We start from the raw sequence: 11440 nt of genomic DNA on the forward strand, positions 1-11440 counted from the left end.
AAAAAAATGTTTAAATAACTATTGCAGAGAAGGAGATCTGGGCTGGATGCTGGGACCCACCTCTTCCAGATTGGGGATTTATTAATGTTTTAAACAAAAGAAAAAAGAACAAAAGAGAAATAAATTATTCTGTTTAATACTGTTTGGCATAATTGCATTGTTTTTTTTGTCTTCTAAACACTCAAAACAGCCTCTTCGGGAAGCACTGCAATGAGACCGGCATGAATGGCTGGTGCCTTGGCTCTCTAAAATTGTGGGGGAGGCCCTGAGAGAGGCATTCCATTAACGGCCCCCCAAATCCACCCCCATTCTGCACTCCACCTACTTTTGGAATCAGGAAGGAACAGACTCAAGCTAAGTTCTCAATATATTAACTTTTGGGGGTGCCCACTGCCCTGCCCCAATCCTCCTCTAATACCCCTGCTAGTTACAGTTCCCCCAGCCAGCTGCAGGAACGACACCCATGGCCAGGAGGCTGCTTGGTGGTAGCAACTCACTAAGAAAAAGAGTGGTATTTGTGTTGTCACTGTTGGGAGGGGGGTCCTTTTAGTGGTTTGGAGCTTCACAGAAGCCCTTTTCCACCCCCTAAACTTCTCTAACCTTGAAGGGCGAGAGTACCATCAGCAGCTTCCTCCAGGGACTTCAGCTGGGTTCGGTCATGCAAGTAGCTTCCACTTGGAACCCCTGGTTGTTAGCTTCCCAGCCTTTTCCAGAGCTGGAAATGGAAAGTGAGAGTGAGGAAGCAGGTGAGCATCGGGCAGGGGATGCACGGGCCGGGAGGGGGCATGCAGGAGTGCGAGTCTCCTCCTCCCCAGCTAGGATCTCGGCTATTTCCACGGCCAGTTCAGAATTTTAAAAGAACCTGTGTTGGTCAGCCATACCTGGTAGCTTCAGGTTAACTAAATTATGAGCCCAAAGCAAATAGCACCCCCAAGCAAGAGGTTTCCTATTCCTCTTTGGGGTGATGGGTGAAGGAAGCTGGTGCATGCACCAGGCAGCTGGGCTCCCCATCTCCAGCCTTTTTTCCCCACGGGTTGCTCCCTCTCCCTAGAGCCAGTGTGTGTGTTGGGGGGCAGGCAGGCAGAGACAGAGACAGAGACAGGAAAGAGAAAAGCAGCAGTGCCCCAAACAATCTCAGGGCAAGTTTTGATTTTTTTTTTTTCTAGAGCAACAAGTAGGCTGGTGAAGAGGCTAGGGCCTAAGGAGAGACGCTAAAAAGGTTGTGAAGAACAGGAGGGGCAGAGGGTGCACGTGAGTGAGAAGCACCTTACATTTGATGTGACGGGGCTTCCTTGTCTCCTGTCTTCTTACACCTTTGTTCCAAAGTTAGGCCCTAGGCAAATTCCAACCCCAAGCAAGGGGTGAACAAATTCGTTTTCTGGTGAGACACTAAATGCCCTGGTCAGAAAGGCCATTCCCAAGGGTGGCCAAAGGCAGGGAGGAGCGGGGAGGAGGAGGGTACCCACGTGCCCTCGGATTCTCACTGCATTTCTTTGGTGGGTTGACACCCATCTGGGCCTGACCGATAAAGGAAATGTGGGGTCTAAAATTCTCTCGGGGGCCCGGAGCGGCTTGGGAGGGCTCTGGCTTTTCCTCTGGGGTGAGGGCGCACTCCCTCGAAACCACCTGGACCGCCCCTCCACCACCCCGAAGCCACTAGGGACTCCCAAGGAGGAGAAGCCGAACCGCCGCTCCCCGACCCCTCCTCTGCGTTTCGTTCCTGGCGCCACCAGCGGGGTCACGCCCGCAAACGACTGCGACAGCTCCGGCCGAGCCTGAGGAAAGTACTTCTTCGAGGACAAAAGTAACGGCTACTCCTTAAAAAGCATGAAATAAAATCCTACCCCAGAGCATAGGGGAGTGGGGATTGAAACCGCTGGCCTGCCTCCGAAGGCCATTGATTGGAGATAGGGCCCAGCGCCGGAAGTTGACGCTGGAACTGGGTCGCATGATTGGTTGAAAGAGGCTCCGACTGCAGCGTTGATTGGTGCCAGGCCCCTGAGTCTTGTGATTGGCAGCATGATTGGTCCAGACCGCGGCGTCGCTCCCGATTGCCTGGAGACGCCCCACACCTGGCGCCACGCCCACGCCCAGGCCGTCGCCGTCGGGCGGCCTTGGGTCCCAGCCGGCAGTGCGCGCCCGCGCCTCGCGGCCGGGCGGGAAGAGTCGCGGCCAGACCTGGCTCAGTTGCCTCGGTAGACCTCGATCTTGCTGGCCTTGGCCAGCATGTCTATGATGTGGGCCTCGAAGTCGGCGTCGTGCACGCCGGTCTTCCGGAACTCGCCCGCGTACCGGTTATTCTCCCAGTAGTGGTGCCAGTTGCCCCGGCTGTCGGCCCCGAACCCGTACACGTTCACCTGCAGGGAAGGACGGCGCAGGTCACTCTTTCTGGGGACCGTGGAGGACTGGACGCAGGAGAGCCACGGGTCGTGGTGGGGAAGGAGAAAGGAGCCACAGCGACCCGACAACTGCCGGGAGGCCGGCGGGTAATCGATTCCCCGAGCGCCGGCGGCGTTGGAAGACGGGACACCCAGGCCCGATGCTAAGGACACTGATTCACAGTGGGAGACTGCTGCTCTCCTTCAGCTCTCCTTCCACCCGTCTGTTTGCGTCAGGAAAAACGGCCCGCTTTAGGGCTAGTCCAACCCAAGCTAACTTTTTTTTTTTAATGGAGTACTTTTATTTGAAAACTGGTCAAGTACTCAATACCATACGCTGAAGAATTTACTGGCAAAAGTGGGTGTGCTAGGAGTGCGCATTTCAGTGTATGGCATAGTAGCCCTGACAGCTAGCGAGATGCAGGCCCTTGAATGACTCACCTCCGCGTTCAATACACAAGAGTAGGCCCGTGGGAGACAGCCATTCCGCTGCAACTTCATTCTGTTTATGTTTTTGGTTACTTTTTCTTTATGGCAAGTAATATCAATTATGGTAGTAGTATTCTATTTCCTTTTTAAAAAAATTTAACTTTTCAATGAAGTGATTTCAGATTTGGCAAATCATGAAAGTAGTAAGTTTGGGAAATGCAAATCTATATGGCCTAGAAATGGAGGGAATCAAAGCCACTGGGTTTCTTCTGCCCATAGAAACACATTCCTCTTGAGGCAGCGCTAAGTCCTGAGAAGAGCTGCTTTCCCTCTGTTCCATGGATCCCACTATTTTACCCCCAGACTAGGCTACCCACCTCATCACACACATGCAGGGCAAAGAAGAGCACCAGCATCCCTGTGGAAGGGTACCGCCCGTGATGCTCTGTCCACCTGTCATGGATGTACTTGAAGAAGGCTGGGTTGTAGATCTGGACCTGGGGGAAGAAAATGGGATAGGCACATGAGGGGATTTTGGGGCCCAGAGACTGAGGCCAGGTTCTGAGCAGCTTTTGCCAGTTCCTCCATGCTTTCCAGTGGACCTGTTCATCCATGCTCCCTGGTTCCTGCAGCCTCTGTGGAGGTCAGGCATACCAGCAGATGGGGACTCTGAAGGTTCTAGAAAGGCAGTAGGGGGCACTTGAGCCACAGGACCAGGCACACCAGGAGTCAGGTCTCCATTTTCCAGTGAGATGAGGATGAAGAAAGGAGAGGAGGGGGCTTACCTTTTCTTTGTCCACTCGAAGGAAGGATTTCACTGGGGCATAGGTGCTGCAAGCAAACAAAAAAATAACATTTCGATGGCCCCATGGGACCCAGAAATGCCTTTCCTTCCACATAGGCCTGCACGGTAACAGCCTCACAAGAGGCCTCCCTGCTTCCAGACTGTTCTCCCACAGCACATCACTGTAGTACCTCACTCAGGATCCCTCAATGGCTTCCCATGTCCTTAAGGGTAAAATGAGGATATTTTAGACAAGCACTGGGGCCTTCCATAATCCAGCCCCAACTTTTCTTCCCACAACTCTCTGCTGTGAACTCTCCACTTGAGTTAGCGGATCATCTCAAACCCATGATATGTGTGCTCTTACCTGTGCCCACAATGACCCCCTGGCAACTCACATTTGGTATAGAACCTTCCTTCCCCATTAGAGAGCCATGTGCCCATAACCTACACTCCCTTTTCTGAGAATCTGTGGGATTTAAAAAACTCTGTAGCGCTTACTTTAGCTTTTATGTCTCTCGAACATAAGATAAAGTCAGGAAACTGTAACTTATACTGCTGTGTTTAAAAATACATGATGACAACAAGCAAAAGGTAGAAATAACCCACATGTCCATTGGCGAATGAACGAACAAAAATGTGGTATATCCATTCAATGGATTCCTATTAAGCCTTTAAAATGAATGATATCCTGATACATGCTATATCAATGGTCCTTGAAAACACCTGCTAAATAAAATAAGCCAGATGTAAAAGGATAAACATCGAATGATTCCACTTATATGAAGTACCTAGCACAGTCAAATCACAGAGACAGAAAGAATAGTGGTTATCAGGGGCTGGAGGCAGGAAGGAATGGGAAGTTATTATTTAATGGCTACAGAGTTTCCATTTGAGATGATGAAAAAGCTCTGGAAATGAAGGTGTTGTTTGCACAACAGTGTGAATGCACTTAGTGCTACTGAACTATATGCTTACAGTGGTGAATTTTAACATATAAGTCTTGCCACACACACAGAAACCACGGTGAGACAGTTGATTAGTAGTTGCCTAGGGTTGGAGATGGGTGTGACGAGAGTGGGGGTGACGGCTAAGGTGCACAGGGGTATCTTTACATCTTTATCTTTCAAGACTGTCATCTGTAGAATATGAAAGTGTTCTAAAATTAAACTGTGGTAATGGTTACACAACTTTGTGAATAGACTAAAAGCCACTGAATTGTTCACTTTATATGTGTGAACTGTATGGTATGTGAATTACATCTCAATAAAACTTAACACCTAGTGAATTGAATTTTCTGAGTTTCCCAGCTCTGACTTGGCAACTTCTCTCCAAGAAAGTGCTCAGAAGATAAGAGTTCCCACAGACAGGAGCCACCTTCTGGAAAGGAGACCACAACCAGATTGTCCTTTTCTCACCTTTCCACCACCAGTATGTTGGCTGTCACATGCAGGAAGTGACACACAGCACACTCTGGCTTCAGCTACTAGACCATTTGGGGCCCTCTCTACTATTGCCTCCCTCCTCACCAGCCCCCCTTAAAGGACAAAATACTCATTAAAGGAATTCTATGATCCAGTCCCCAGGCAGACTCCTCCCAAGGTGGTCCCATCACCCCTATTGCACTCCCAGTCAGCAGAGTGACTCACAATCGGATCTGCCCTGTGGACAGGGCACTGGCAATCCACAGCAGGTCTAGGGCCTTGAAGGGCACCAACACGAAGCTGACGTTGGCGGGCAGGTTCTTGGCACTCTCTGGGTACATGAAATGGTGGGTGGTTCGGCTGCCAACATCCTGCTCAAAGCCCACGGTTGGCGCCTGATTCATCCTGCAGGGACAAGAAGGCGACATGAGAAAAAACTGCCGTAGAAACTGGTACAAAGTTTTTAGAGGACAATTTGGTGCTAGCCATCAAAAATATAAATGGGTGCACGCTTTGACCCAGCAATCCCATTTCCAGAAATCCAGCCTATAAAAATGGCTGCATAAGTGTGCGAAGACATGTGTACAAGGATGTTCACGCAATATCACTTAAAATAGTGAAAAGTAGAATCGCTCCAACTATAAAGAACTGGTTAATTCATTTTGGCTCATTCAAATCATGGAATACCATGTAGCAATTGGAATGAATGGAGGAGATTTACATGTGCTAGTAAGAAATAAGTCCAAGAGCTATTCAGTGGAAAAACCAAGTGGTGTGAGGTATCCCACTTCTTTCCTGATAATACCTATCTCTTCAATACCTACTGTGTGTAGCAGGAGGCAATTGTAACACCAAAAAGGAAAACTTAAAACTAGATAGGATAATACTATTTTTTGTTGAAAAAAGAAAGAAAGAAAAAATACTTTTGTATATTAATAGAAAAAATCTGGAACAGTATTAAAATTGTTGACGAGTTACTCTTGGGGAATAGGATTGGGGAGGGATAATTCATTTTTTATTGTATTAATTTGTTTGTTTTTGTCCCTTCAATAACACCTCACCTCTGTGAGGAATAGAGCAGGCAGGAGAGAAAGGCTTAACAGGGATGGTGTTTTCCAGCTGCTGGGGTATAGGAGGTAAGAGGCAGTGGAAGACTTGTTTGTCAAGTTGGCTGGGGCCTGTGCTGGGCAGGAGCTAGGGTCAAGGTTCACTCTTGTGAAGACCCAAGAAACAAATCTCATCTCACCCCAGATGGAGAGGCCAAGTTGATCCTGCAGATCAAAGGGCTGCAGCCCCAGGCTGGATTCTGCCTTTTCCACTGAATCAGCAGCCAGAGAGTTCACAAAGTCCCTTCTTAGACCTGTCAGCCAGCACCACCCTGCCTCCTGCCCTTCAGTCGGCCCTGCTTCAGAGCCTATACCTCCCTCAGGTTCCCCCAGCTTGCTCGGCAGGCACCAATTTTCAAAAATTGGAGAATGAATGGAGTAAGAGGTCCTAAAAGGTATTTCAGAGCCTCCAAGACAAAGGGAAGGCACATGGCATGCTCTTGGGGACAGGATTTTGCTTTGAGGCTCTGATTCATTCTGGAGAAGCCAAGCCCTGGAAAGGGACAGAACAGGATGGAGAGGATGAGCTGGATCCCTGTATCTCAAGGGCAAAACATTTCAGAATTCTATCTATCTGGCTGCCTCCAGCTGCCAACGAAGCACCTGAGGGTGGGGGCACAGGCAGGATAGACATGCATTTGTGCTTAGGGTTTGGTGTCTGGTTGCCTGGTCCCTTTCATTCATTCACATTATTTATGGTGAGCCTATGATCTGCCAGGTACTGCTCCAGGAGTTGTGGATCTATCTGCTGGCTAGATAGGGCAGGAAAAGCTCAGCTCCATTTGGATTTGTCAGCAGGGCTTAGAAGATATACAGTAGGAGGAGGCAGCTGGGTGTGAGGGCAGGTGAATAGAGCCATCATCTCCTGTAACTCAGCTGGGCCCTCCCAGGGGTGTCTTACATTGATCCTGCTCCAAGGAAGGGAGGTCTCCACACTGGTTCCAAACCAAGATATGCTTATAAGCAAAGAGTCATTTCCACTGCTGTCTGGCTCCCTCTTGTCAGCAGCCAGCCAATTACCATCTGAGTCACCCCTTCCATTAAGTGATTCTGTGGTCCACTCTAAACTAGCACATCTCCTAGCCTGGTTCCTGTGAGGGAACATCTGTGAAGTCCTTTCTGCAGCCCGGCCTAGCAGGGGCTTCCCAAGTGTCATAACAGTCAAGCCTTTTGGTCTATTGTGCTTCTACCCTGGAGCCTCCTAACCATCACCAAGGTGCAGGCAGCAGAGCAAGGGAGGCAGGGGCTTCAGGCAGTCTAGAGAATCTCCCTGGACTTTCCAAGTGTTCCAGGGCTGCACTGGCGTGATAGACTTTTCATTCCCCAATCTCAGCCACTGTCCCCAAGTGGAGAGGCCCCTCCTCTCCAGCTCCCACCTTGCTTCCCTTGCACTCTGGGTGCCAGCAAGTAGAGGATGGAGAGAATCTCAGGGGGCCCTGGGTTCCTGGATGGGGCCTACTAGCAACCCCCTCCCTCCCTCATATCCCACCATCCTCAACATAAGAAAGGTTTTGCAAGAAATGCAGAAAGCCTCAGAGACATATTGCTGCCTTGGTGTTGCTATGGAGACAGCAACAGTTTCTAAGACAAAGCCCTTCCTTCTGCCTCCTGGGAAAGCTGGTCTTTCTGCAATGCTCAACCTAAGAGATGCTTAGTAAAAACTGGGCATTTCCAGTATCTTTATTTTTAAGGCTCTTCGTCAAGGAGTGAGGCAGCACTTCCTGTGCCAAAGTCTATACACGAAGTCAGAAAACAGGTTCAGAGCAGAAGGAGCAGCTCATGCTCGGGTTACAAGTCGACCCTTAGTCCCTGGTTCCTTGCTCTGTGTCTCCGTATGGACTGAATGTCCTCCCAACTCTTCTGTCCTCAAGGCTGGGCACCAATGTCTGCTGAATGAATGAGTCCCGACATAATCTAAACCTAACGAAAGATAAGGGAGAGCAGCCCAGAGCCAACACCAGACAGCTACTTTTTCTGCCCAGGACATCCTTCTTCTGTGAGTCTGCCAGAAGGAATCACCTGTGGCTAGTAAGGAAGATGCTAGGTTGGTCTGGGGCCCTCACTCCTGGCCCAGCTACTGAGGGGACCAAGCAGATGGAAGGGGCTCCAGTGGGAGTTTTCACCAGCAATCAGCCAGGAATCTAGTTTCAGCTCTTTTTGGAGTAATTCAGAGTTGGAAACTGAGTGCAGGCCTCAAGCAAAGTCTAGAATGGAAATTCAGCCTCCCCATCAAGGTGAGAGCCTGTCACAGGAGGTTCTGGGTGTCAGAGACCCATAGCAACCCCAGCAGCAGGCAACTCCTGTACGGCCAGACAAGGCCGAGGAAGCCAGTCCCCTCTCCTGGAGGCTTGTCCTGGGCCTACCCTCGGGCTCACCGTGGCTCACCTCATGACGAAGTTGTGCCCGTCCACATCTGGCCCATAGCCAGAGCCCCGCAGGTTGCCCGAGTTCCCCACCACGGCACAACGCCGGCACTGCTGTGGGTCCCGGAAACGGTAGGGGTTCTCGCCAGGCACAATCTGGAACAGCTTCTCCAGCACCTCGTTGGTGTTGTGTGACTTGAACTGGGGCTGTAACATCTGTAGAGGGAAGGGGAGAAGAGCAGGTGTGAGCAGAGATGGACTCCCGCCTGCCTCTCCTCTCCTGCCCGCACTCTCCAGTGTCCAAGCCACACGAATCCTGACCAAGCTCCGTCAGGGAGCAGGAATTCCCTGAGTCCTGACGTCCCTTCCACCTCAACGACAGTGAAGTCTCCTTTTGAGCTGCTTTGATGCACTGGATGGGGCTTGGAGTCCATGAGTGACGATCCAGAGAAGACAGGGGTGAGGTGAAGGGAGTTAAAAGCAGCAGAAAGGTGACTGGACCCAGAATGGGACACTCTGGCACCCGTCCCCTCATCTCCTCCCCTTCGCTTTAATCCCGAGGGGAAGTGACAATGCTTCCTTATCCCAGTCTAGAAGAAAATCTTTTTCTAGAGAATCAAGTGAGTGGTCCTCATGGTGTTTGAAATTATTTAGAGCCGACATTTACAAATTAGGACATTTAGCAAAAAAATCTGGACTTCCAGCTTTTCTCGAAGGGTTAGAAGATCCAGCGGTGATGAACGACACCCGTGCATAGCTGAGAGGCTGCCTCCTCTATAAAAGGCAGAGTCCTTCTCACCCTGCGCCCAACGTCCTCACTTCCCTCCGTCTTCTCCTCGGACTTCTTGCTCGGACCGCTTCTCTCTCATCTACGCCCCGTGCCTGGCCCAGCAGGCATTTCTGGTTAATGCTCAGCCCCTACAGGCACTAGATGATATTAATTCTCTCTCCTTCCAGGGCAAACCTCGCTCTGCCCTTTAGAATCTGTGATCCTAACGGATGGCTCTGGTCAAATGGGCCTCTCACATTGTCAAGGTTCTGGGGGCCAGAAGACGGCCCAGATCTACAAGGAGGCTCTTACAGTGCCTCTTACTTAAACAGGGGGACAGACCCCTGAGAGGGGCAGCAAGGTTGGGCGGGGGGACCATGGCTCTCTCACCATCCACCACCTCTGGACATCTGGAGGCAGATCCATGTTCTCTCTGGTCCAGACAGGGGAAATCTTGCTGTCAAAGTGGCTGTCAAACCAGTCGGAGGTGCCAGCATCACCCATGCAGCGGCGGCAGGCACAGCTCTTGCCAGCAAGCCCCTCCTTGCTGAGGCGCTGCAGGCCAGCATAGCCCGGCACCAGCTTCACCCGATGGGTGCCCCCCAAGGCCCCCGAGTCCAGGTAGGGCAGGGTGGCCATGCTGTGATGGGAGTAGGTAAAAAGCAGGGACATGATGAACACAAGCAGGAAGGCCACAGAGAGGAACCACACCCGCAGCGAGCACTTCATGGTGCGAAGCACCAGGAGGCTGGACCACCAGCCCGGCAGGCAGCCGGGTGTCACTGTGGCCACTCTTTTCCCAGCCCACTGGTGGGCCAGCCACAGTGCAGACTTCCTATTTTGACACTGGATGCAAAGGGCATAAGGGTGTGTGCTGTAGAAGGGTCAGCAGCAGGAGTCCCAGGTCATACCCTCTTTCAACTGTAAGGAGAAAGCACATTGGCGGGAGTGGCTCCCCTGGTCCCTGAGCCACTTGGGTCCCTGCTTATGGCTTCATTGGGTCTCTCCGTCACTAGCTGGGCCACAGATGCTCTGCTTCTCCCGCTGCCCTGGCAAGAGAGAGATCAGTCCATTCCAGCCTTCTAGTCCCTTGGGGTTGCTGATTGCCAGCTCTGGAAGCCCCCCTCTTTGGTGGCTCGAAATGGTCCAGTCTGGAGCAGTCGGGGTCCTTGTGGTTCATGAGCAGACGCCGAGGCAGCCCCTCGTCCCCTGCAGTGGGGAAGCCCTCAAACCCCAATCACAACACAGAGCGTGTTGGCTTCAAGCAGCCTTGATTCCATGCAAGAGGCATCTACTCCTCAGATAGTCCTCCCAGCCCAAACCCTCAGCCAGGGGAGAAGAACCGGACCCCAACCCTGAGAGAAGAAACCCAGGAAGCTCTGTGGGTATCAGAAAACTCTTCGTAGAGAACAAAATCCTCCTTGCATTAGGTTCTGCTCTTCTGCTTCCAATCCAAGGTACAGGTTCCTTCTCCCAGTGGTCACAGCCCCAGCTGCAGTTGTGTAAGGAGTTGCAGGAACAGGAGCTGAGGGTCTGGGCACAGCTGCTGCTCGGCGGGGTGCTCCTTTGAATGCAGTCTGGGTCAGCCGAGCATGTGCCGAGCTCCCTGCCAGGGCCCAGGCCTCCTTCCTGGTGCAGCTGGCCCAGGCTCAGAGGTTGCTCTGCCCATTCCCGGGCCCCTGAGGCCAGCCGGGCAGCCGTCTTGCTGTTAGCTCCTGCTAGCGGTAATCCCCTGGTAGGCTCCCCCTCACTTCTCAGGTGCTGAGCCGTTGCAGCACGACCCTGAAATTGCGCAGAGGAAAAATAAGGTGTAGATGAACTGTGCATGTGCACACATGTTCTCCCCCAGCCCACCCTCAAGTCCCAGGGGGCAACAAAGCTGGAAGTAGCAGTGATGCCCCTTAATCAAAGGATAGACAAAAGGGGGGGGCTCTCACCTCTAACTATCCAGATAGCATGGCTCCAGTAACCTGGGGCCTCAGGGGATGAGAGCAGGCCACCATCCTTACTGATTAGCCAGAAGGTAAACAAGGACAGTGATTTCTCTAGTCACATGTTAAGTGTCTGAAAGGACCAGGTTTAGAAAGTTCCTAGTCCCGGTATGTGATGTTAAACTTAACTGAAAAATAACCCACAGAAGATCTCAGGGCACTGGGGATAAGATTCCCCATCCCGCTCTCGTGCCCT

General features: G+C 51.5%; 1 protein-coding gene across 3 annotated transcripts in view; it reads right to left on the reverse strand.

Moving 5' to 3' along the window:
• Window positions 1-114: 114 nt before the first annotated feature.
• ST3GAL2 (ST3 beta-galactoside alpha-2,3-sialyltransferase 2) overlaps window positions 115-11440 on the reverse strand; it is a 16652-nt gene continuing 5326 nt past the window's right edge. For 2 of the 3 annotated variants that reach the window (XM_011380637.2, XM_011380638.2), the window contains exons 2-7: window positions 9644-11035; window positions 8507-8700; window positions 5241-5420; window positions 3593-3638; window positions 3185-3304; window positions 115-2357 (exon numbers count right to left, since the gene is read on the reverse strand). In XM_011380637.2, the coding sequence (XP_011378939.1) occupies window positions 2184-2357; window positions 3185-3304; window positions 3593-3638; window positions 5241-5420; window positions 8507-8700; window positions 9644-9982 (1053 nt within the window). In that variant the 5' untranslated portion in view covers window positions 9983-11035 and the 3' untranslated portion in view covers window positions 115-2183. Of the gene's footprint in view, window positions 2358-3184; window positions 3305-3592; window positions 3639-5240; window positions 5421-8506; window positions 8701-9643; window positions 11036-11190; window positions 11318-11440 lie in introns of those variants that run through there. The other variant, XM_011380639.2, reaches the window with a different exon arrangement.

The sequence above is a fragment of the Pteropus vampyrus genome, unplaced genomic scaffold, assembly GCF_000151845.1.
Source record: "Pteropus vampyrus isolate Shadow unplaced genomic scaffold, Pvam_2.0 Scaffold399, whole genome shotgun sequence".
Lineage (NCBI taxonomy): Eukaryota > Metazoa > Chordata > Mammalia > Chiroptera > Pteropodidae > Pteropus > Pteropus vampyrus.